At 45.0% G+C, this 25,532-nt stretch overlaps 2 protein-coding genes across 2 annotated transcripts in view; both read left to right on the top strand.

Moving 5' to 3' along the window:
- Positions 1–25,532, top strand: part of LOC104466759 (voltage-dependent T-type calcium channel subunit alpha-1I-like) — a gene marked incomplete at both ends in the record, with an annotated part of 109,006 nt that overhangs the window by 64,860 nt on the left and 18,614 nt on the right. The window contains 3 exons of the mRNA XM_010080291.1: positions 4,538–4,649; positions 5,643–5,776; positions 24,129–24,226. Coding sequence (XP_010078593.1) covers positions 4,538–4,649; positions 5,643–5,776; positions 24,129–24,226 — 344 coding nt within the window. The remainder of the gene's footprint in view (positions 1–4,537; positions 4,650–5,642; positions 5,777–24,128; positions 24,227–25,532) is intronic.
- On the top strand, positions 5,075–5,297 carry RPS26 (ribosomal protein S26). The gene is given in 3 exon segments (XM_010080290.1): positions 5,075–5,129; positions 5,132–5,172; positions 5,223–5,297. Coding segments are annotated over 3 exon segments (171 nt in total).

Raw genomic sequence — 25,532 nt, 5'->3', positions numbered from 1 at the left:
ATGAGAATAACCCATGGTTAAAGGAGTCAGGAAACCTTTCTCCCTTGCTGTTCCTCCTTTTTCAAATGACCGCCATGACCCCTTTGTCCCTGGGGGCTTGAACCAGCTCTGAACTGTCACGGTTAGGGAAAAACCTCCCTTTAAGGGCAAGTTATTACATAGCAGATTGCTGTGGGTTTTCTGCTACTTCCCTCTGAAGCATCTTGGGGTGGCCAGGAGAGAGGAGCTGACCGTGGGCAGAAATGCCTGGATCTCCTTTTAGTTTCCAAAACCTATCAGGGGCCCCAGGTCTCACTGGGAAAGGTGTCAGGACTGGGGATATGGGGAGAGCAGTAGCAACGAAGGGCTGGGGCAGAGTGGGATAGTGTGTGCATGTATTTGCTTGTAATTAGGAGATTTGAACTTCAAAAGAAGTTAATTAGTAATGAAACTTCTGACTGAATGATGCGGATTGTGAAGACAGGCTTTGTCAGCAGCTGAAATTAATTACAGGCTCAGGCACAGGGAGAAGGAAGGGGGTGAAGGATGCGGGGAGGGGGAGGCATCACTGAAAGAAAGATGATAAACCTGGCTGCAGGCTGTTGCCGTGGTGATAGGAGGCAGTTGCTGTGGTTGACAGCGGTGACACATTGAAGGCAGCAGGTACTTCTAATTACACCCTCCACCAACCCAAGCAGGCAGCAACCCCTCCCGACTCAGGGCAGGAGATGCTCTGGTTTTCTCCTAGCACTTTCTTCCTCTCTGCCACAGGTTGGATGTGCATTTTCAGGGTCCCCACCTGCTCTGAAAGGAAAACCGTGGGGCGGCAGCTTTTCCTAATGTCACTTTAATAGCCCAGGAGCAGCCAGCGATTCAGCAGCATCCTCAGGAAGCCTGGACAATGCTGGCAAACTTTCAGAGAGCTGGCATCCAAAAAGCAGAGGAGGAGAAACTGAGTGCAGCCAGCTACATCTTTTTGAGCACAAAATGAGGGCCTTGCACCGAATTGCAACATTTTTGGGAGTGCTCATGGTGGCTGGCCAGGTCTTGTGCTTTGGGGTCTCATCAGCTGCCTGAAGGCGTGCTGCCATGGTCTGTGTGGCCTTGGGCAGGGTGCACTGCAAGGGGAGTGAGAGGAGCAAAGGGAGCACGGGAGCATCCTGACCACTCACACATTGCTGCTGCTGAAGCAGGTGCACAGAAATGTAGATCTGTATGAATAAACTCCTGACTTTGAGCCCCTTTGCCTGAATTCCCTGAGTTTGGCTGCAGTCGAAAGAGTACTCCTTGCCTCCAAGTCTCTTGTATCATGTTTTCTAGATGTTTGCTGCAGAAAAATCCTGGCTTTTAAAACAATTTCTGCTTTTAATTTTTTTTACATATTAATTTTGTCTAGGGGTGTTCTAAGCACCGGCTCTGTCTGTACCTCTCCTGACTGCCTTATGTCCGGGAGAGAGACTTTTGCAACCATTGGCTCAGCCCACACTGAAACTTTTTTGGCCCGTTAAAGAGTGTCATTCAGAACAGATCCCTCAGCGCTTCACTGATGCTGCCTTTCCAGTAGCTGTCAAAGCACCTGCTGCAGAATGGAGAGGCTGAGAGAGCTGGGACTGCTCAGCCTGGAGAAGGCTCAGGGGGATCTTATCCATGCATGTAAATACCTGATGGGAAGAGTAAAGGAGACAGACTGCTCAGTGGTACATCAGGGCAACAGGCAATGGGCACAGCCCGAAACATGAGATATCCCATTTAAATGTAAGAAAACACTTTTTCACTGTGGAGATAGCCCAACACTGGAGCAGGTTGCCCAGAGTGGTTCTGGTGTCTCCATCCTTGGAGATATTCAGAATCCAACTGGAGGTGACCCTGAGCAACCTGCCATAGGTGATGCTACTTAGAGCAGGGGGCTTTGACAAGATGACCTTCAGAGCCCCCTTCCGTCATCAACCATTCTGTGGTTCTGTAGTTCTGTGAAAAATTAAGCTGAACAGATTTTGAAAAGTCCAGAAGAGAATTGCAGTCTTACCCCAAAAGCCTGTGGGAGCTAATGGAAACTTCTCCAATTGCTTTCCTGGGCTTTGATCAGATCATTAAAGAAACGTGTAAGAGAAAGGGGGGAAAGTTGCAGCTGTGTTGTGTAGACTTCCCAGGGCAAATGGTTTATTTGTGCCCTTTTGGTGTATTCCTCTCAGAAAAGGCCTCTGGTTTTGAAGCCTACATCGAGTGTGGGCTCCATCTGCGTTACTTTGTACAGCACTTGGGATTAATGGAGTGAGGGACAGTGATAACACGTTCTTGAAATCATCTCATGGCATGATTGGCACAGTAGAGCTGGTGCCCTGCTCTTGTCTGATTTTTGCAACTGAAGGTAGCTCACTGGAAACCGGGTAAGGGAGAAGAGAAAGAATTAACAATCCTCTGGATCAGATTGTGTGGGTTAGTTATGAATCACTGACAGAAAATGAGCATGTAAGGGCTGCTCAGAACAAACCGCAGATGTTGAGTGTCTTTCAGAAGTGACCAGAGCTACAGGCCACCGTTTTGGATTCAGTTCTGCTAGGACTGAAAATGGGTGCTCTTGGTGGGTTGTGTTTTAAATGGGTAATTTCTTGGCTCTGTGTTTTTGTTTTGTGGGGGTTTTTTTTAATAAATCTTGTCTGAAAAGGGAAAGTGAGCAGGTATGTTTATGTAAGGTGTGTTAAAATACCCAAGAAATACGGTTCTGCCAGAGGTTGGAGGTCCATTCTTATTAGATCTACATAACAGCTTTGCAATGCAAGCGCTGGAAAGATATCACAGAAATGTGCCCTCTTTTAGAGCTAAAATATTGGAAATTAGTTCTTGGATAAGTTTGTATCCAGTCTTAGGACTCCTTCAGAAGGAGAGGGGTGGTGAAGAGGAGGCAGGTAGAGGGTGTGGAGAGCACAGAGAAGGCCACACAAATGCATAATTTTTATCCTCTTTTGTAATACATAAATGAAGTGGCACTGAATGAAATTAAAAGGCAACAAATTAAAAATAAATAGGAGGAAGCAGTTTTTAATGTGAAGTATAATTAGTCAGTGTAGCTCATAGCTGCCAACTATTATCAAAGCAGATATTTTGGTAAGATTATCAACAAAGGATTCAAATGAATAAGCAAAGCATCTGCAGGGACACCAGTGTAGCTGAGAAAACAATTATAAGGGCTATCAATCCTCATGCTTTAGGGCATAAACAGATCACCAACTGGGGTCAGAAACGCAATTTCCCCCCATGGTTACTGAATAACTTAATTAGGCACATTGTGGAGTTTTATCCAGCATGGGTCATGGCTGGAAGCAGAATATCAGATTAGATGGACCATTGACCTGTATGGCAGCTCTTTATCTCCAAGTTCCTCTCAGAAGGGAAGAAGGGCATTTCTAGCCTTGTATTTTACCCCATTCCCACAAGCACAGTAATCACTAGGCTCACATAGAGATCTGGCTGTCAGTTTTCATTTAGATGCTTGGATCATAGAGATCTTTGCTACATTTGAGTATAGGCCACCACAGAAACTCTCTTCCATGTATGTTATGGTTTTGAACCTGGCTAGCAGCCAAACACCACAACAACTGCTCGGTCACCCTCCCCACTCCCAGGGATGGGGAACAATTAAAGGGATAAGGGGAAAAGAAACTTGTGGGTTAAGAAAAATGTAATAACTAAACTATAATAATATTGAAAGTAATAATACTAATAGTAATATATACAAATGTACAAATGAGTGATACACAGTGAAACTGTTCACCATGTGATGATTAAGGCTCAGCCCATTCATGGCTAACAATCCCAGAACAGGGAGAGTCCTGAAACTGCAATCCTGGAAAAAGAGATAAGAGCCTGAGCATCTGAGAGACTGAGAACGAGATAACCCTGAGAAGAGGGGCAACCCAGAGAGAGAGCGCATTTCTGGACAGATCCTCATCTATATGCTGGGCATGATGTACACTATATGGAATATACTATTTGGGCAATTTGGGTCTCAATCCTAAACCTAAGACTGAATCCCAGGCTAGTAATTGGAGCTGTGCTCCCTCCCAGCCTCTCCTGCCCCTGCAGACACTGGCACAGCAGAGAAGCTGAAAGGTCCTTGACTGTCCTGGCAGCAACTAGAAACATCACTATGTTATTCCCTTCTTCTCAGCACAAATCCAAAACAGTCTCTTACTAGTTACTATGAAGACAGTTAACTCTGTCCCAGCCAAAGCCAGGACAATGTATTTGGAAGATTCAGTAAACCAACAAGGGAAGGAACTCTGCAAACCAACAAGAGAAGAGTGAGCATGTCTTTAACTATGGCAATGATTTGATTTGTATAAAAACCTTAGGTCTTTGTGTGATCTCTACTTTGCCACTTTTCAAAAGAGTTTTGGCTTAACCAAGGAGTGGAGTAGTGAGGAACTGAGGGTGAAAAACATAATGTAATAAATCAGCCCACCAGCACTTCTTATTTCCCTTAATCTTCCTATTTTGTTCTCCCAAGCTTATCTCAGCCACGATGCTTTTACAGATGTCTTCCTTGACTCTTTTCCACCTGGTTTGAGTGTGTCAGCATGATGGTGATTTTGTTAAACTGTGTTACCTTGGGGATGTACCAGCCGTGTGAGGATATGGACTGCCTTTCTGACAGGTGTAAAATCTTGCAGGTAAGCAGACTTCCTTCTTTTTGTGATGGCATCTCAATCTAAGTCACAAATTTGCACGCATACTTTCCTTCAATATGTGGGCAACACCTTCCCAGACAGTTTGGCAAGAACATCCCTGGCAGTAACCTGTTCTGTTGTAAGATGGCAAGAGCTTGCTTTGCGGAAGGGAATGGGTTAAGAGATAATGAATGAGGTTTACTTGTGACCATGCAATGCAGAACAGTTGCTAACCTTCCTGATCCTGTATGTAAGCAGGGGCTTCCTGATATAAACAGCTCCAAGATATTTCTCCCTGGCTTACCTCTGAGCTATATAACTATAAGGTTACACTATGTAGGCAGGAGAGAATAGGAGCCCCCAATTCATTCACTCCTCTGTTGAGGAGCAAGGGTGCTACTGAGTCCACAGGTAATGTGGTATTCAGGATGCCAAGGAGAAAAAACAAAAGGGATGCCAAGAAGGGCCATGGGTACATCCAGCCTACAAATGCACTAGCTGTTCTTGCTGCTTCCTGAAAGAGCAGGTGACAGCAAAGGTTGTAATCTATAGTGTTGCTGAGGCTGTAACGTTTAGGTATCTGAAGCATCCATCTATGATTGTTGTGTGCTGTCCAAGCTGTGCGTGAAGCTCCACTATGTCCTCAGCTGAGCCAGTTGCAGCGGAGTCCTTCCTGAGAGACCTTGGAAGGATGGTGTTTCCCTGGCCAGATTTGGACCTGCTGGTCCTGAGCCAACACCTCCTTTCAAGTCGATGTAACGAATCTCTGAGTCTACATCTATTACTTCACCCATGGGGAAAAGAACTATAAAAGCCCCTTTTTTTACTCGAGCAGTAGGAAGCTGTGATGCTAGCGCTGCATGGAAGAAGCTTTTCCAGCACTGCCTCTAACTCATTTTCAGAAGTACTGAGATCTGTATTTATCTCACTTTCTGCATTTTAAAGTTCAAGGCTGAGAATTCTTATCAAATGTGCTCTTGGGTTTCTGTTTGGCAGGTATTTGATGACTTCATCTTCATCTTCTTTGCCATGGAAATGGTCTTAAAGATGGTGGCCCTGGGGATCTTTGGCAAGAAGTGTTACCTTGGAGATACCTGGAACCGCCTGGATTTCTTTATTGTCATGGCTGGGTAGGTTCATGGTTTCTGGGTTTATTTGTTCTGTGTTTGCTAGAGTCTTGCATGGAACAGAAAAGATGTAACTGAGGAGAAAGTTTCCAGTATGGTGCTACTTCAGTACATCTGCTGAACTGGAATCAGAGATGCTGGGGTTAGCAGTCTATGGAAGAAACAGTAGACAAGGTGGCGTAGATCTCCAGCTAATCTGCAGACATCTATCCTGCACATCAGCAGAGGGTGTTAATTTGTACCAGCTGAAGAGCTAGTCCAGGAACTTTTTTTGTTGTTTTAAAAATATCTGAGTGGAAGAGGTGTAACCTTTACCAGAACCAAGCTAGCTTCTCTGTTTCCAGCAGCAGTGTTTCAAAGGTAGGAATGTAATTTTTGTTACTCTGGGCTTTTTGTCTTTGTACTGCACTGGTCTTGCCCGTGGTACTATTGGGACAAGTTGACATTTGAGTGTTTTTCACAACAAAGTTGCTATGGTGAAGCTCTGTTTTCCCCTCTGCATGTATGAAGTGGAAAGTCTACCCGGATTTGCCTATTGAATCACAGCAGAATGTCCCATCTGTGATATCAGTGGGCATGTGCTTTTTTGGAATTTGTCCATTTTCAATTAGATTGCCTTGTGGTATAGTAAAAAAAAAAAAAGTCAGAAATAAATATGGAATGTTGCTGTTCTCACAGCAAACAAGTGAATGTCTTTTCAGAGAGAAACCTGCACTTTCCTCTTCCTCCCAGCAAGGAATTACCCTCATTTGCAGTCACCTGGAAGCACATGTATTACTGACTGAGCCAGCAGTGAGTTGGAGCTCACTTAGCAGAGTTTTCCCCCCTGGTGCAAAGCAGGACTGTCATTATATTTTCTTTTAACACTGTTCTTCTATAGCAAGACTTGAAAAATCATTCCCTCTGGAGGGGCATGTAGTTGTTTCTGGGAGGACCAGAGAGCTCCTGTTGGCAAAATTGCTGGTGACTGGATGCAGGGAAAGCAAGACCCTACCACAGCAGCCTTTGAGGAGGAAAGGGAGAAATGGATGTGCTTGAAAGGGGGACCTTGGAGCTCATGGTGGTCCTCCATGTGGATGATGTGCTGCATTATGCTGGGAGGAAGGCTTTGCTCCAGGTGGGCACAGAATTGCCAGCATAAGAGGTGAAAGGCTTGGGAACTGGGGGTCTTGCTCTGCCTGGTGTCTCTGCAAGCATGGTATGTGAGTGGTGCTATCTGGAGAGATTAAGAAATCAGTGAGGCAATGCTAAATGAAAGAGGGTGAGCTCAAGTGCTTACTCCATCCAGGAAACATGTGAAATCCATGCTGCCCAGATGAGAAGGGAGTAAATCCCATTTACATGTTTCCCTCTGTCGCCACTGCTGGTAGAAATTTGAGGAGAGAGAGTCTTTTGTGTGTCTGATAACGGTACTAGGAAAAAAAGCTCATATCTGAACTCTTCAATGCCAAGGAGACTTAGAATCAACTCCTTACATATAAAATAATCAGTGTGGAGGATTTTTCATTTCAGGTCCAAAAATGAAAGAAATTTGTTTCCTGATTTCTATACAATTGTCCTCATGAGGTGTCAGGCTGAAATGATAGTAATCTCATTAGAATATCTGGTCTCAAAAGACTTCTGCTAAAGAAAGATTTTTCCATTTAGTTATAAAGAACTAATGACTATATAATGTATTTCGAGTTGTAAAAGCTTGTGGTTATTAATTCATTATTCTTTGAAATTCATTAAAATTATCTGCACTGTTTAAATCAAATCCAAGTCTCAAACTTGCCCTTACATACAGACTGTAGGATTTTATTTAACCTTAGATTTAAGCCCCAAGCTTTATCCTGATTGGTCCCACACCTGGATCATGGCTTCAGCTTACTCTGTCTCCAGATGCTGCCTTAGCCTTCTGACTAAGAGAAGACATCCTGCATTAGGTCTTTTATGTTTTCTCCATGCCAGTGACTTAAGATGCTGATCAGAGACTAATTGGTTTTCTCTAAGGGCCTTCTCCTTTTCACGGTCCTGGACTCATTGTCTACAAGAGAGGTCATAAATTTGGCTCTCAAGAAAACATTCATGATGTTGGGAAGTAAGTTTCAAGAATAAGGACCGCACATCCCAGTCCCTTCTCTTCCCTTCTCCCTTTCTAAATAAACACCAACAAGGCAGCAAAGGTTGGGAGAATAAACTTCATCAGCGAAAAGCAAAGTGCAGGCAAGGGACTGTTCCTGGGCAGCTGAGACACCACCATTTAGCTAGCTGCGTGACAGTGTGTTTTATCAAAGAGCAAAATGATTATTTGCTGCTATTGCCCCAGACAGTGCTTTGGTTACATAAACCATGTACTCTGGCACTCATTTGTAGTTTTCTCATCACTTCCTTGGAAAGCCAGAAGCTATAGTTTTAGTTAGCTGAATTCCCTCGTGTGCCCCTGCCCTGCTTGGTCCTGCTCCCCACGCAATCCAGCAGCTCAAGGAGGAAGACTCCATTGTCACTAAAAATGTTCAGTTTCCATGGCGATAGGAGCTGACATCACCAGAACTTTCTCCCCTCTTGTACACTCCCTCCCCCAACCACTTTCAGCATGTTTTTTTCAGAAAGAATTAGGAAAAAACACAAAACAACGGTCCTAAGTCAACACTCTCTGTCATTGTTCCCCTCAGAGCTCCTAAAACCACGTGAGGTAATTTGGGTTGGAGAATGCTGATGCCCTTGTGCACACAAGCAACCAGGGCTGCAAATTCAGCTTGCCGATGCTCCAGTTCCCAACTGCTCGCTGGTGACAGGAGGTTGCAGATTCCCAGACGTTTCAAGCAGACTTTGCTAGTCACCAGCTGTCCTGGTGGGAGTCCCTCTTCCCCTGCATTTGTGATTAGGTTTTGTCTGTTGTCATTTGTTTCCCACAACGATGGGTGCATTTGGAGAGCTCAGTCTGAGGCAAATCCAAAGGGCAGTTTCCTAAAGTTGAGAGCCTACTAAGTTTTGAACGTTGAGATCATGTGAACAGTAATCATGTTGGAAATACAGGCCAGTGTCTCTACATGAATGAATTCAGGAGAAAAGTAACTTATTTCTGGGCTTCCATTTGCTCACCACCCACTGAATGATGCCCAGCCCATCCCCGAGCAATGATCCCTCCCCAAGCCAACTCCCTCTAGTTTATATACTGATCATGACTTCCTATGGTATGGAGGAACCTTTGGCTAGTTGGAGTCAGCTGTCTTGGCCATGCTCCCCTCCCAGCTTCTTGTGCACTTGCTTTCTTGCAGAGCACGGGGGAACTGGAAAATCCTTGATTTAGGATAAGCACTACTTACCAACAACTGAAACATCAGTGTGTTATCAACATTATTCTCAAATTAAATCCAAAATACAGCACTGTACCAGCTCCTAGGAAGAAAATTAACTCTGTCCCAGACAAAACCAGGACACCTCATCTTTGCCTCTCTCCGTTGTTGCACTGGAAATTGCCACATAGATCTCATAAACTGTGGTCAAATCCCATCCTAATGTTGCCTTCAAGAGTAATGGCATGATTTTGTCTATTTTGGCATTTTAGGATGCCCTTGCAGTGTATTTTAACAGATTTTAAAAGTGGTGGACATCAGAACAAAATACAGTACTCTGTGTAGCCACTTCAGTGATAATACAGTGTCTCTATTCCAGCCTGAAATTTCCCTGTTCCTACAGCCAAGGATTGTAGTAGCCCATTTAATCACTGCATGTCCCTATCAATTAATTCAGCTGCTTCCTTCATTGGCTCCAAGCTTGGTTGGTTGGGGTTTTTTCCCTCTGTCTCCTCTTCTGAAGAGAGAAAATCCCTTCCTATTAGTAGGAACAGCAAAGTTTGTTCCCAGATGTATGCTGTTACATTTTTTCACACTGGAATACATATTATTTGCATTTCCAAAGCACTCCATGCTGTTCTATATTGCTGACTTGTCCTCTTAATTTATTTTTCTGTTGTCCCAAAAATATGCTTCAACTGCAAAATCCATCAGTGATTTTTTTAATTTTCTGCTGAGTCGTGATAAATAAATAAAAATCGGAGTGGCAAGAATTGTGCATTACAGAAATACATCTGTTCACGAATGAGTCCCCATTTACTGTTGCATATGAGGTTTATTACTTAGCCAGTTTTTCTCCAGCTAATGCACGTCATGATGATTTCATACAATTCCAGCTGTATCAACATAATTACTTGTGTGAACCAGACTTGTAATCTCATAAGAAATTATAGCACATTAGTTTGATGATGTCTATTTTTCCTTAAACCTGTGTTGATTATGGTTAATTTTATTATCCACCTTTAATCCGTAATCTATCAAAGCCGCATATTGGCGATTTCATTACTGTACTGTAATCAGCATCAGTCCAGTCAGCCTACTGAGATCACTGTGTTTCTACAGTACTGGCACAATATCAGAATTTCTCTGACCCTTGGATGCTTTCCCAGTTTTCTGAGACTAATCAAAAATAATCAGTACTGGTCCAGATCTTTTCTGGCCATCTCTTTTAAGACTCTTGGATATAAATTTTCCAGGCCTGCTTATCTTAGAATATCCCTATTTTGATAGGCAGAGCCTAGAATACTTGATCCCAGCTGGAGATAAAACTAGCTCATTATCATCTATGGTACACATGCATCATCTTACCTTCCCCGTAGAACTGTTTTTAACTGAAGTTTTCTGCCCTTTTGCACTGTTTGTGACAATTCTGTTTTCTTGTTCCAGTGATTAACTTGTACCATTTTATGTGGTCGTTCAATTCTCTTACAAATTTTCTACAATTTCCATCTCTTAATTTATATTCATTGGTATCAGCTTCCCTGCTCTTGCTATTACATTGCTGCTTTTGCTTTCACTTACGTTGTACTATCTTTTTAGCCTATTTAGCTTTCTTGTCTCTGTTGAAGCTTCTTGGATACCTGATAAATATTCCTAAACACCACTTGATTGTCACCCACAGTTCATGAATGAAAGTCTTTACCCTGACTGGTTTGATGCATGGCTCTTTGTGTGTTTTCAGCTTCATGAATATGGCCTCTCTAATCATAGAATCATTAAGGTTGGAAAAGACCTCAAGGATCATCAAGTCCAACGATCAACCCAACACCCACTAACTCACTAAACCGAACTCACCACATCTACACGTTTCTTGAACACCTCCGGGGATGGGGACTCCACCACTTCCCTGGACAGCCTGTTCCAATGCCTGATCACTCTTTTGGTGAAGAAATTTTTTCTAATGTCCAGCCTAGACCTCCCCTGCTGCAACTTGAGGTCATTTCTTCTTGTCCTGTCACTTGTAACTTTAGAGAAGAGGCCAGCACCCACCTCACTACACCCTCCTTTCAGGTAGTTGTAGAGAGTAATGAGGTCTCCTCTCAGCCTCCTCTTCTCCAGACTAAACAACCCCAGCTCCCTCATCTGCTCCTCGTAAGACTTGTGCTCCAGACCCTTCACCAGTTCCTTGGAGCCAGGACAAGTGTATCTAGTACTGTTGATGACCTTACTTGGTTTGTACATAACACATGTATTTAAGTAGTCCTAGCTTTAAGTTCTGATAAAAAAACCCCACTTAATAGACAGTCTCTGTATTCTTCCACCCTTAAATGCGATTTTCTTTGAGTTGTAAGGCACATCTGTGTAAATGCTGGGAAACTGCAAGGAGATTTAAGTGCCCCCAACATGTGTTGCCCAAATTAAACTCTTGCAGATGAATAAGGGGAGGGTTTTTCTCCTATGAATTACAGACCAATAACAAGAGAGCTAGTCAGCCTGCTTTCTAGTGTCATCTGGGTATACTTAGTCACATTCATAGCATCATAGGATAATTTGTGTGAGGTTTCCACTCCAATCTTCTTGTTCAAAGGATGGTCAACAACAAACTCAGGTTGCTCAGGGTTGTCTAGTCAAGTCTCGAAAACCACTGCAGATGAAGACTGCACCCACTGCTGATTTGTCTCTGTAACAAGTCTGAACCTCCGTTCCCTGCTTGGATTTATGCCTGTTGTGTATTGTTCTCCTGCCATGCACTGCTGTGAAGAGCCTGGCTTCATCTCCTTACCAACCTCATAGGTACCAAGGAGCTGCTGTTAGGTCCCTCCAAAATAATCTCCTCTCCAGGTTTAACAAGCCCCCATCCCCCAGTGTCTCCTTTCAGGCCAAATGCTCCACCCCCTGACCCTCAACTGAACTTGCTCCAGTTTATCAGTATCTTTCTTGTGTTGGGGTGGGCAAAACCGAACGTGCTATTCTAGATGTGGTCTGCCAAGTGCAAAGCAGAGGAGATAATCCCTTCCCTCATTCATCTACTGGATGCACTCCTGCTGCTGCAACTTGGTATGCCATCAGCCTTCCTTGCATGGACCATGTGTTGCCTGCTGTCCCCCAGGACCCACAGGTCCTTTACAGCAGAGGCACTACCCTTTGGTCCTTAGGCAGCAGGTCAGTCCAGCACAGGTGCAGGACCTTGCATTTGTCTGTTGAATTTAATGAGGCTCCCGTCAGCCCATTTCTCTAGCTAGGAGAAGTTCTCTACTTTATATGGCAGAAAATTAATCTATAAGTATTAATTTCCAAATTGTCACTGATTTCGTACTAGAAAATGCCATTTTTGACAGTGTGCTATTCCCCCTCCCTTTCTGTCCACTTGAGCCTCCCTAGCTAGGTTAAAATAATTCATTTTAATATTCCTTTCATGCAGATCTTCCCACCAGGCTTTCTTAATGCCATTTAGGCTGTTTATGCTCATAAAATGAACAATTCCTATTCTCTTTATTACTCAGGCTCCTGGCACTGGCATATAGACGATACTGTTTTTCTCTTCTTTACATCTTTTAGTGCCTTGATTAGTTTTCTTCTTGACATGGAGGCTCTGTAAGAATTAACTTTTTTCCTAATTTCATCACTTTTCCCCTCTGGTCTTTCATTTAACAATCTCCTGACTGGTCGATCTCTCAGTTCCCTAAAAACTAATTCTTCTAATGAAATAGCGGTTAATATTTCTGCTTCTCCAGGGGAAGCCCAGTGCTCTACAAGTCTCCTACCCTGTGTGGCTGGCCAAGCCAGCAGTCCACTGCCAGATTCCTCCATTGTCTCCTTTGACTGTTGACCAGGATGGGTCAACAAGGAACTCAGCTGAATATCTCTTGTCTATCTTCCTCAGAAATTGTCTATAACCATGGCATATCATGATAAGAAAATTAATTTCAAAATGCATTGTCATGGCTAAATATTGTCCTGGAAGCTTAAAATATAAGTTTGCCAAGTTTGCTTTTTTAAATTTTGTTTCACTTATAGTATGGCAGCACAGCTGTCCTGACTATCTTAATTTCTTTTCCAAAGCATCCTTTCCTTTCTGAGTAGTTATGCAGCCTTTGGAAAGGGTTTTCTGGTATCTTTGTATAGCTGAAGATCCCTATTTGGGCATGCCTGATAGTCCCTTAGATTGAGCAGAACATTTCTTCTTGCTCCCTGTGCCTTTTGGCTAGCTGCTGCTTCAGGAGTGCTTTATGCATCTTCTACCCTGGGAGACTGGAAAGTATTGCTCTCTATTCCACTTGACAAGTTTGCCAACACCAAGCTGTGTGTGGTTGACACGCTGGAGGGAAGGGATGCCATCCAGAGGGACCATAACAGGCTACAGAGGTGGGCCAATGCAAACCTCGTGAAGTTCAAAAAGGCCAAGTGCAAGGTCCTGCACGTAGGTTGAGGCAATCCCAAGCACAAATACAGGCTGGGTGGAGAAAGGATTGAGACCAGGTCTGAGGAGAAGGACTTAGGGGTGTTGGTTGGTGAGACGCTCAACATGACCTGACAATGTGCGCTTGCAGCCCAGAAAGCCAATTGTGTCCTGGGCTGCATCCAAATAAGTGCGGCCAGCAGGTCGAGGGAGGTGATTCTCACCCTCTACTATACTCTCGTGAGACTCCACTTGGTGTACTGCATTTGGCTCTGGGGCCCCCAACGTAAGAAAGATATGGACCTGTTGGAGGGAGACCAGAGGAGAGCCACAAAGATGGTCAGAGGGCTGGAGCACCTCCTGTATAAGGACACACAGAGTTGGGGTTGTTCAGCCTGGAGAAGAGAAGGCTCCATGGGGAACTCATTGTGCCCTACCAGTACTTAAAGGGGGCCTATAGGAGAGATGGGGAGGCACTCTTTGTCGAGGACTGTAGTGATAGGATGAGGGTAACGGCTTTAAGCTGAAAGAGGGTAGATTTAGATTAGATAATAGGAAAATTTCTTTTTCCTGTGAGGGTGGTGAGACACTGGAACAGGCTTCCCAGAGAAGCTGTGGATGCCCTATATCTGGAGGTGTTCAAAGCCTGGAGATGATGAGGCTTTGAGCAACCTGGTCTAGTGGAAGATGTCCCTGCCCATGTCGGGGGGGTTGGAACTCAATGACCTTTAAGGTCCCTTCTAACCCAAAGTATTCTGTGATTGTATTAACTGAGATTATTATTATTTGTACCTTCTTTCTCTGATAGTTATAACCTGTCCTTGATTTCTGCTTCCTCTGATTCCTTAGATTAGATCCAATTAGATATTGTGTTCTTTCTTCCATACGCCTGCAAGGATGCTGCTTCCCAAATCCATCTGCCCAAGCTCTTTTCAAACCTGTGCAGCATCAGTGCATGTACCTCTGAACACTGACACTCTCCTACCAGGAAGCCACCAGTTTTCACTTATGGCCCCAAGATGATTCCTCTGTATTTCAGCTCAGGAAAGGGGGCTGGCAGCTCTCTGAAGGATGAGAGGTACCAGCCCCCAGCCTCAAATGCTCACCCATTCCCAGGAAACAAAACTGGCACTGTGTGGTGCCCTTCCCTGCTGGGAAGACGCTGCTTAGCCTGAAACACACTGGTTGGCCTGAATCTTGCAAGACAAGGAAGTATGTTGCCAATCTTCTGGTTTCTCTTTGCTTTTAATTAACTATGGTTCTTCAGGGACCTGGCCAGAATTTGCATACTTATGACTTTAAAATCTCAGACCATTAAATACTTATTAGCAGCAGTGAAAACAGCAGAATGCTCAGAAAATCCTAGTTAGCTTATCTGCAATGCCAAATGAAAGTTTCCATAAAAATTATGGCAAGTTAAAGAAAACTGTAATAAATACAGCAATTAGGTGTTTCAAGCAGTGATCAGATAAAGATGGAAACCAGCAAGCAGCAGGCTAAATAGCATCTTAACCAAAGGCAGAAATATCAGAAACACAGCCCTCCCCCCCAACACACACTCACTTTTTCCTCCTTAATGATACTAATTATTTCATTTGCTTTCTCCTGGTAAAACTATCCATAGATGCACAACATATTGAAATGAAAGCAGTCATCAAAACGAAATGAATCACACCAGAGAAGAATCAAAACAAGGAGGCAGTGGTACCCTGCATGTGTTATGTGTAGCCTCTGATTTTTTGTCTGCCTAAAAGCTAATTCCTACCACGTGAATTGTTAGCTTTATTTAAAAAAAACCCCAGAAAACAACACTGGCAGGCTTGCAGGACCAAAATGCAGACACTGTGGTTTGTGGTGTTTTTTTTTTTTTTTTTTTTTTCCTGCCCTAAGCAATGAAATACAGAGCTCAATGCCTGTGTTCAGACTCCTGATTTTCAAAAGTGAGGCCCCATCGCTCGTCTTCAGTCATGGGAGCTTTGTGAGTCCCTCTGGCTTTCTTATCACAGTGTGAAAACCTGCTTATGTCTTTTCATATCATGTCTCCAAAACTATTAAGAAACTCTGATGTTTTCTCTTAGTACACAGTTTGGAGAGAAATCTGAGTGTTCAGGGGTGTGAAATAATCACATTCCAGGCAGCAAGGGACCAGTCTCATAGGCTCTGGAAGCTTTCAGCAGCTTTAGCTTGCAGAGCAATTTAAAAAAACCAAAAAAGTTAAAAAAAATTTTTGTACTGCAGTTGGGGGACAGTTGCAGGTTATTTTTTTTTAAGAATGCTAAGCATCATAGCTCTGTAGCTGACTATGTAATTAGTAATTGATCTATCACTCCCTGAAGAAATGTCTTATTTTTACTAACAGAATTATAGCCTCTTTAATTTTTTTTTTTAATAAAGGGGGGAAAAAGGATGTAATTTTTGCAGTCCTTGTTTTACTAGTAAGGCTTTTTTTTTTTCCCTTTATTTTTATCTTTCAGTTTTTATGTCAGCAGAGAGTTGTCTTTTTGCAGCGTGATGAGCTGCAACTTTAAAAGAGATAAGCAGGACTACTTAGCAGAGTACACTGTGGTTTGCAGAGCAATTTAGAGGTCTACTGTGTAATGTCTGGCCACATCCCATATGATGTTATTCCATCCTTTCTATGGTAGGCATTGAAAGGAGTTTGGCTCATCTGTTTAGGGTGCATTTTGAAGCCTGGCCCCAGACGCACCAAACTGTGCAAAATGTGTGCAAATGCCTGCACAGCTGGCTCTTCAAGTACGTATCAAGAGAGCTAGTAGCAGGTTCAGTGCTGGGGGCTGCCTGCCAGCCCAACGTCTCCTGCACCACAGAGCAACCTATGTCCATATAGCAAAAGATCAGGTCAAAATAACCTGTCAGATGGGAGCCAGAGCATCTGTGAAGACAGTGTTTTTAAGGAGGAGTCCATAGGTGACTGCAGCCCTGATGGGGCTGGGGTGCTGCATGCGCTTAGCGTGCCCCATGTGGGCGGGTGCCCAGCGCTGTCTGAAGTCCCTGCCTGTTCCCAATGCACCTGTAAAGGGTGTGCCTTCTTGCAGCTATGAGCAAGTGATGGAAATGGGGTCATGGGCCACAACACAACCCTCTCAGCAGGGAAAATGGGATGCCTATAAAGAGCCTTTAATTTCTGCCATAGCCCCTGGGACCTTTGGGGGCAAGGGGTTCCAGCTGCAGGGCAGAAGGGCTGGCATGGTGCAGAAATCTTTAAGAAATAGGTTCTGCCTGGGAGCCCTGCAGTCCTGGGGCTGGCAAGTATCCTGTTTGCACGCACTGTGTTTTTTCTCTCTGCTGGTACATGTGCATCCTGTAGCTGCAGGCTTGTGGCAGAAGCAGTGGCCCTCCTCTCTTGCCCTGCACCTGGACAGGTCTTGTCTCAATCTCCTGGCCCAGCTTCTGACATCTCCAGATGGGTTTGTGAGAGATTGGATTCACCCCTGACTGGTGCCTCCCTGCTTACAGCTCTCCTTGTGTACAAGCTAGGGCAGGTCCAGCCTTAGCAAGGGCTGACAGGGTGTCCCTTGAATGCCACATGTGCCCCACACTCCAGCTGTTCAGCTGTGTGCTCTTCCTTCTCCCTCCTTGCTGTTGTTCCAATGCTGATGGTCCCCACTATCCAGCCAGTTATGGGCACCAGTAAATGGATTTTGCTGCCTGCCCTCCCTTTTTTGCACACCACAGTTTCAGCTAATAGAGCCCCTGGGGGAGCCTGGCCAGCCCTGTTCTCCATGTCCACTGCTACTTGGCTGGCCACAGGGGGCCAGGGCTGGGTGGATCTAGTGATGCCTTTCATCAGAATGCATCATTAATGTAAGAGGGGAGATATTGGACCACTGGAGTACACTGTCCAGTGAGAGGACTGACTTTGCTCCTTCCTTGCATTCTAGCCACAGTTTTTGAAGTCAGTGCACAGGCAGTGTGACCTTCCTCTCATCCTGGTGTCTGCTACAGAGGTGGGAGGATTTAGGGGTAAATCAGTTTCCTACTACTACCTTACAAACTGTGCTGGGGGGGGGGGTTGGTAGGTAAAACTGAGCTGTGGGATGGCTCACATATTGGGGGATGGACACCTTGGTAAATGGGGAGACATCAGCTTCACATTTTGGTGCTGGTATCTGAATTAAAAATCCAGATAGAGAAAACTGTCAGACTTAGTCTTATTTTTTCCCTGTGACTTCTACCTTCTGGATCTTCAAAGTGGTAGAAATTCCAGTTTGTGGAATTTGATGGCCAAATCAAGGAGCCGAGGACAGAAAGGCATATTTTTGTACACAGAATCCATTGGTTAAATCACATCTAGTCATGGTATAGGTACAAGTCAGGCTTAAACCCCTGATGTAGCTGAGAAGCTGAAGGACTTTGGAGAAGAGAGCAACCCATCTTCTGCCGTGGTCACACGAGGTGCTCAGAGATGCAAGGACCATGTAAAAGTCCGCACGCAGGAAAAGCTTAACTTTGCACAGAGACTCACAGCAAGCCTGAAATTACAGCTAGGAAGTCACAGCCACAAAGTTTCTGGCTTCAGTACCAAACCTAAATTTATTTGACAGAGAAATATGAATTGATTAGACTGCAGTTAATTAGATTTCAATTGAAAACCCCTATCAGAGAAGGGAAATTAGGCAGCTTTTGAATTTGACAAAAACATACTGGCTTTGTGGCATAAGAAAAATACTGCCTCGGTATTTTTCATGAATGCTTCCACAATACATTTTAAATATTATTTCTTGGCTGCTAATTTTCAACAAATAGAAGTTCAGGAGCTAAGATTAGGGAAGTTAATAAGTATTTAATAAAGGTATAAGGAGATGTAAATATGAAGAGGTAAATGGTAATGTTTGAACTGTTTTAATGATGGATTTCATTGAATGTAATTGCAAGGGAGCTGCTAGCCAGGCACTGCATAAGTACATTATCTTGGGTTACACGTACAGCAACATAAACTCTGAATTTTCTGGACTCCTTACATGGTTTTCATATTCTCACTCTGCCCATTTTAAATAGTTGTATTTTTTATTCCTCCATCCTGCCGGTCAGTCTGCTCTCTCATGCCTGGCACAGACCCACGCTGGCTGTACATTTCTGCTGTTGGACAATGGGCATCACTCTTCTCTCCTGAGTTTCATTGCTGCCGGAGAAATGGAGAGTGCCAAGATCCAAACCCACTCTTAAGCTCATGGGTGCAGAGGAGCAAAAGAAGTGCCAAGCTGTAGCTGATAAAGCTATTCTGCTTCATCAAGACCTCGTGAGCACTGAAGATTTGCAATGCTGGTGGTTTGCATGCCCCCTTGTCCCCATGTGCTTGCTGTCCGCTCCAACGGCTTGGCATGGGATAGAGGTAAACCATACCAGGTGCTTTCTGGACAGGGCCAATGTGCTAACAAATTGCTCACTTGTTCCTCTCATTAGCTTAGTCTTGTCTCTGTTAAACTCAAGGTCTCTTGTGTGTTCAGCTGTGGAGACTTACCTGGGTATAGGCTAACATTATAAGCATGGCAGAGACTAAGTCAGAAGAGGAAGCAGGAAAATGATCATTAGGGAAAGGGACAAAAGGAATAAACAGGAAAATGGAAGAGGAAAGAAAGGATTGGGAAGGGAATTGGAAAGTATGAGGCAAAGTGGAAAAAGATGAAGGAAAGACAAGGGGTGAATGGAAGAACTGGAAGGAGGAAGATTATAGTAGTGAGAGGTGGAGATGTTGCAGGTGGGCATGAGTCAGAGGGATGTAAAGAGAGAGAGGGGGTAGGGAGGAGGTGGGATACCTTAAGAAGGGGGAGGGAGGCAGAGCTCAAGCAGAGACCTGTTCCCTGACAGGCATCCCCCCTGCTTCTGCAGGATGAAGCCCATGCATGCAGCTGGTGCCCCTCTCCCATTTCCTACTCTGTCAGCCTTCCCACTGTGCATCAACCTTGAGCCACATTGTGTGGGGACTGTGTGTGCGTCAATCCCCTCTCCTTCCAGAAGAGTTTCATGTGGAAAGTTTCGAAGAAGAAAATCTCTAGCGAGGGAAGAAGATTTACTGTATAAATTCAATTATCTTGACAGATGAGTGCTCAAATTCCATCACAGATCAGGAGTTTCTCTCTGATGTAGGATAGTTCCAGCTTCCTAACCTGTCCCTGTACTTGCCCACCCACGCCAGAGGCTGCAAAACACTTTAGCAGTGCCAGAAATGAGCTGCCATTTCCCTCCGGAGAGATGCAATTCTCCCTGCCCTGTCACGATAAGGGGAAAGGACAGCTCCCAATGAGCACAGGTGTTTTTTTTTTTTTTTTTTTTTTTTTTCTTCCCCTCCTCTCCCACATCTTAGACTTTGTCTGACTGCCCCTGGACCTTAACGAAACTAAGGCTTTTACAGACAAGACACACTTAAAGCAGCCAAGAAAGAAGGGAGAAGTATATGAAGGGCAGTCAGGTTGTGGGGGCTGCTCTTGCTCATGGCACTGAGCTGCCACAAAGCAAGGACAAGGAGCCTGGAAAGCTCATGGACTTTAATAAGGAGGCAACCGTTTTGTACTAGCTTTAATATTTCCCTGCTCTTGGTTTATGAACACCCAACACACGCACAGTTCCCCAGGTTGCTGGTATGATAAAGATCCAAGCACTGAAAGTTGGGTGCTTGCCTGAGCATCCAAATAAGCACTGTGCGCCTAATCCACTGTCACAAGATCTTGAGACACAGACACAGGAAAATGTGAACCTCCTGACATAAATCTGCTGCTAGTTTCTGGCTGATAATTTTTTGTCATGTGCCCTTTTGATTCTGTCAGCCTCTCACCATCTCCACATGTGGCCCAAACCTGGAGGGATTACATGTATAGGGTTTCTAGGCAGTGGGGAGCAGGGCTGGATGGAGAAAGATAAGAGCAAAAACAGCTGGGCTGGCAATCCCTGAAATGCTGCGGGTGCCCAGAGACTCTAGCAGAGTTGCTTAGAGAAAGGAGGCAACATTGGGATTTGTTGATTTTACCTACACAGAATTGTTTTTTTTAAATTAACAATGGAGTTTCATTTCGCCCCAGTCACCTGCAGTCTATCATTGTATGGGTGTGCTACCCTTGCGCAAAGAGAAGCATGAACTTAAGCTGATGCTAAAGCTATCTTTGGGACCAAAAAGGTGAGAAAGAGCATGTCTAATGCAAAATTGTGCCGGAATTGTGTTCAAGTTGTTTTGGATACAATTTATATGACTGTAATAGGCGTAACTCATCTGCAGGGATTTAAGCATCCCGGATGTGTGTCTGTTATTACAACCAAGACCAGGAGGCCTCAGGAAGAACTGTAGGCAGAAGGGGTCTGCTGAGCAAGCCAAAGCCCTGGGGCTGACTAGGGCTGAGCTCTTTTTTGTTAGAAGTTGCTCTCTGAAAAATTTAACAGTTGCCCTTCTCTGACCTGTCCTTGGAAAAAGACTGCTGTTTTTATTGGCAGGGTCATTGACTGTTTGCTGTTTTTTTCCTAGCTAAACTGGAACATAATCGCAACAAATCCACAGCCACTGAGGGCTGCAGGAGGCTGGCTCACTTGCTCAACTGCACAGTTGCAGCTAGGGTAGTATTTGTCTTGCTGACCCGTGCTCGCTTCTTTGATGAGTACTACTTTTTGAGTGGCTTGTAGACTCTGCCATGTAGGTGGAAAGCTCATTCTACCTAGGAGAGGGCAGCAATGTGCACCTGGTTAAGGTGATTCCCATTGTAATAACAGCAATGCAGTTGTAGCTCCAAGAGGACAAAACTTAAATGGTTTGTAAATAGAGGTTCTATTTTTAAATGAATTTTGCATGGCTATATTTAAGAAAAGATGTTATCTCTGCCCCCTGGTTTCATCTTGGCCCTAGATCTGTGCTGTTCCCCTGTGCACAGTTTCTGTATGGGTCACGGTGTTCTTCAGGACTTCTTGTTCGGTTGCTTGCAGTTCAGAAAAGACGGCTTTTGGAAATCAGATGTACTTTTGGGCTATTACCTTATTTGGTATCAGATGGAGTTTGAGGTTGTTCTGCTACTGCTCAAAAATATTTTTTTTTGCCTTCAGAGGTCTGACCTCAACCCAGGGGACATGGTTTTTTAGGAGAGGAAAAGATGGTCTGTGGAACTTCACCAATCTTGAAGACCTTTCTGTTTCTATGCATGTGTCTACCTCCTATAGCAGACTGCAGCGTAGAGGCTCGTTCAGTCATGAAGCTGCAGCTACATGTCAAGTCTCTGTGCTGTGAAGAGATGTTAGCCCATGTCCTGGGAGTAATACAGCCGCATCTATACAGTGCTTTGCCAGTAACCATAGTTCCAAAGCTTCAGCAGATTTGTCTAATTATGGAGTGACAACATACTGTTGAGGCAGTCTTGCTTTACACTTTTGGATCAAGGTTGATCAGTGCTTACTCAAGGCCCTTTGCACTGTGTTCATTTGCACCACACAATTACGTCCTTTGAGCGATGCCCTGTAGTCACGTCTGTGCGTTTGTCAGCGTGCATTCTTCTTTCATACCCACTTCCCAATTTCATCTGTCTGGATCCCAAGCCTCTGTCTGTCACTAATGCTTTCTGCAGGCTATCTAAGTATTGCTGCTTGGTTTGGGGTTGGGGTTTTTTGAGGGGTTGCATTTTTGGGGATGGGGTTGAATATTTTTGCTGTCTGCATGGAATCCCTCATCTCTCCTTCTGCACTCAGTGTATGTGGAACTGACAGCTCCAGGGAGGTAAATGAATGCTACTGCATTTCAGAGGAAGAATTATTTCATGCAATTACCCTAAAAATGCATAAGAGAACAGAGTGAAAGGAATGAGGGAGAAAGAAAGAGCATGAGAGAGAATAATCACAACACTTCGACAGGTTTACCCCATTGTGTTTGAAAATCTATCACTCTGACAAGTCCCTTCTGTGAAAGGTGTAGACAGATAATTAGACATTTGCTCTTCAAGGTCCTTTTGAGTGCAGAGGGTGATGGATGGAAGGATCAGTCCATTTCACTCAAGTCCTCTCCCTGATATTTCTTATGGACTGGCTATACGCCATTTGCCTCTCAAGGTCTCACTCAAGCTCTCTGATTTACTCCTCAGTGGTTCCTGGGCAGAGGGTTTTGGGTGGACTTTAAGCTACTGGACCATTGACTTGTGTGCCTTTCCATATAAATTGTGATGTTTTTGGTTTGAGAAGGGGTGCAGTAACAAAAGTCTGTATCCCCCGTTCCCTCCTTGTCTCTTGAACACGGAAGACCAAAGAAAAGGGAGCATTTTGTGGCTTCATTATTCACATCTGAGAAGAGATTCAGGAGAAGCAGTTCCTGTCCTGACTCTTCCGCTGTTTCACCTGCCAACTCTGTCACCCTTTTGATCCCCTCTGTACATCAAGGTCACCCTGGGGAAGCTGGTGACAACAGCTGACATCTTCCTGGAGGCCTCATGCGCCTATATTCACTAAAACATGCAAAATGCTTTGAGATCCTCAGGTGGAAATTGCTGACCAGGGTAAACGGTTCTTATAATCCATTTTCTCGGTCTGCTTTCCAAGAGGCAGGCAAGTTACTGGACATCTACCATACTGGGAGAGGAAGGGAGCGCAAGGGAGCGCAGGGCTATGGGATGCTGGGCCAGGTCAGTTTTTTTCACCTGCACCTGCTGCTCTTGCAGCAAAGCTAATGCATTAGTCATAGTTGTTTACACTTTGAGGTTATTTAGGGAGCATGCTGTTGGGTTAGGAAAGCTAAGGTCTAGTGTATTCCCTAAAATTAGGCTTTTCCCCTTTTGGTTGGTGTGAGAAAGGAGTGATTCACAGCTACGGGAGAAGCTTTCCCGCTTAGCTGAAGCAGCTCACGCTTTAAGTAGAGAGTTTGCTTCAATGTGGGGTAAAACAGGTTACCTGAAGCAGACTCCAGGGACCTAAACTGTTAGATGAGGGGAACACAGGGAGCACCCTGCTGTGCTGCAATTAGGCTTTTCCCCTTTTGGTTGGTGTGAGAAAGGAGTGATTCACAGCTACGGGAGAAGCTTTCCCGCTTAGCTGAAGCAGCTCACGCTTTAAGTAGAGAGTTTGCTTCAATGTGGGGTAAAACAGGTTACCTGAAGCAGACTCCAGGGACCTAAACTGTTAGATGAGGGGAACACAGGGAGCACCCTGCTGTGCTGCAGGTCATGTTCAGCAGAACTAGCTGGTGCCGCCTCCCTCCTCCTGGCCTCGTGGCTTCCAGCTCGCCTGTGTGTCCTCACTGGGAGCATGTGTTCCTCGCTGGGGAGGCAATCAGGGCCAGGCTGGATCGGGCCCTGCACAGCCTGCTCTAGTGGTTGGCAACCCTGCCCACAGCAGGGGGGTTGAAACTAGATGATCTTTAAGGTCCTTTTCAACCCAGGCCATTCTATGATCTTTTTGCAGCCCTTTTGCCTCCTGATGGTCACAGCAGGTAAGAGTTATCACAGCTCCTGTATCCTCATGGTACATGCTCTCACTGCTAGCTGCCTTGTTGCTGTCCGACGGACAGGCTGCGTTTTCTGCGTGGAGGAGCCATGGGCTCTGGTCCTGCTGCCAGAGGCTACAGCTTTGCTCTGAGGGCTCCCAAAGACTCAGTCCTCATGACTTACAGAAATCCTTCAATGAAGAAATGACAGCTCTGTGACTCAAGCTAGGATTTTGGATTGTTCTAACCCTTTTTTTTTCTCTTTCTCCCATTCTGCAGGATGGTGGAGTACTCCCTGGATCTCCAAAACATTAACCTGTCTGCAATCCGTACTGTCCGCGTCCTGAGACCCCTGAAAGCTATCAACCGTGTGCCTAGTAAGTTGTGCTTCCCTTTCACACCTGCTTGGCTTAGGTTGTGAGGAGTATGTGAACAGTAAGGCTGTGTGTTGTAGGTTTCTCCAGGCTGGGTTCAGGTGCAGCCTGAGTGCAGACTGCTGCATGGTGTGTGCAGGCTTTTGCCTAGAAAAGAGGTGTTGTTGGATGGGCAGGAAAACTACAGTCTCCCAGTATATCTGCTCTGGTCATCCTTCATGCAGGGCCATGCTGATGGCTCAGGAGCTGAAGAATGTGCAGGAAAGGAAAGTGTTTCTTCTTGCTCTTAGTGTAGGACATGGCAGGTTTGATAACATCTGCAGCCTCAAAAAGGAATGCATGTGAGGTCTGGAGAGCGGTAAGCTGGAGGTAACAGGGAGAATGTTCGGTCAGGCTTTCACACACTTTTCCAGATCCTCTCATCTGAAAATTTTTTCACGCCATTAGTGTTCAGGGACGTGTGGCACCAGCTATTTTTTCTCTCCTCCTCACCCTGTGCTTTGTACTCCCTCTTTTGTGCTGACTATTCCCCCTGTGAGCTAGCGTGTGTGTATGAGCCAGGCCGAGTGCCACTGGGCATAGGGCTGCAAGAGCTGCGCACGAGCCTGGATGTGTCAGCGGCCAGACTGCTGCTCGTCAGCACCGTTCAGATCTGAGACACATTCCCCAGCTCAGGTCTGCGTGCAAACCAGAGATGGGCTGCAGCCCCAGGATGTGAGACGCAGCCCTGGGGCATATGCCACTCACACATGCTGCTCCCACGTGCTCTGTACTGGTGGTCCCTCCATAGCCCTCACCTCCTCCCTTCCCAGGGGATGAGGATGAGACCAGCCTCTTTGCTGTGCTTTGCAGCTTTTATTGGTGCTGAACTGTTTCTTCCCTCTTCTTCCCTTCCTCTGTTTCTCTCTCTCTCTCTTTTTTTTCTTTTTTTTCCCCTCAAGTTAGTGTTGTTCTCCCTGTAACCCTGAAGCCAGTCAGCAAGCATTGCTGCCGTTATTTTTATTGCAGGAAGCATCAACGGAGGTGGCTCAGGCTTCGCAGTGATTGTATCCACACGGATGGAAGTGAACCGGTGGTCTGGTTGCATGCTGTTGACGTCAGGGGGCTCTAAGAGCACTGAACTGGGTTTGCTGTGTCGCTCCAAGACAGCAGCTTCCATACGTAGCCCTCTGAGACTTTAGGCGTTTCTTCCGCAAGTTTTTCTGTGTTGCAGAATAGCAGGAAGTTTCTTTGCTCTTCCTCATAATCTTGCTAATCATGCTGTCTGCACTGGCTAAGACCTTGCCAGAGCTCTTCTGATCCTTCTGTC

This window comes from Pterocles gutturalis, unplaced genomic scaffold (genome assembly GCF_000699245.1).
Source record: "Pterocles gutturalis isolate BGI_N339 unplaced genomic scaffold, ASM69924v1 scaffold9374, whole genome shotgun sequence".
Taxonomy (NCBI): domain Eukaryota; kingdom Metazoa; phylum Chordata; class Aves; order Pterocliformes; family Pteroclidae; genus Pterocles; species Pterocles gutturalis.
This window is presented reverse-complemented; position numbering and strand designations above follow the sequence as displayed.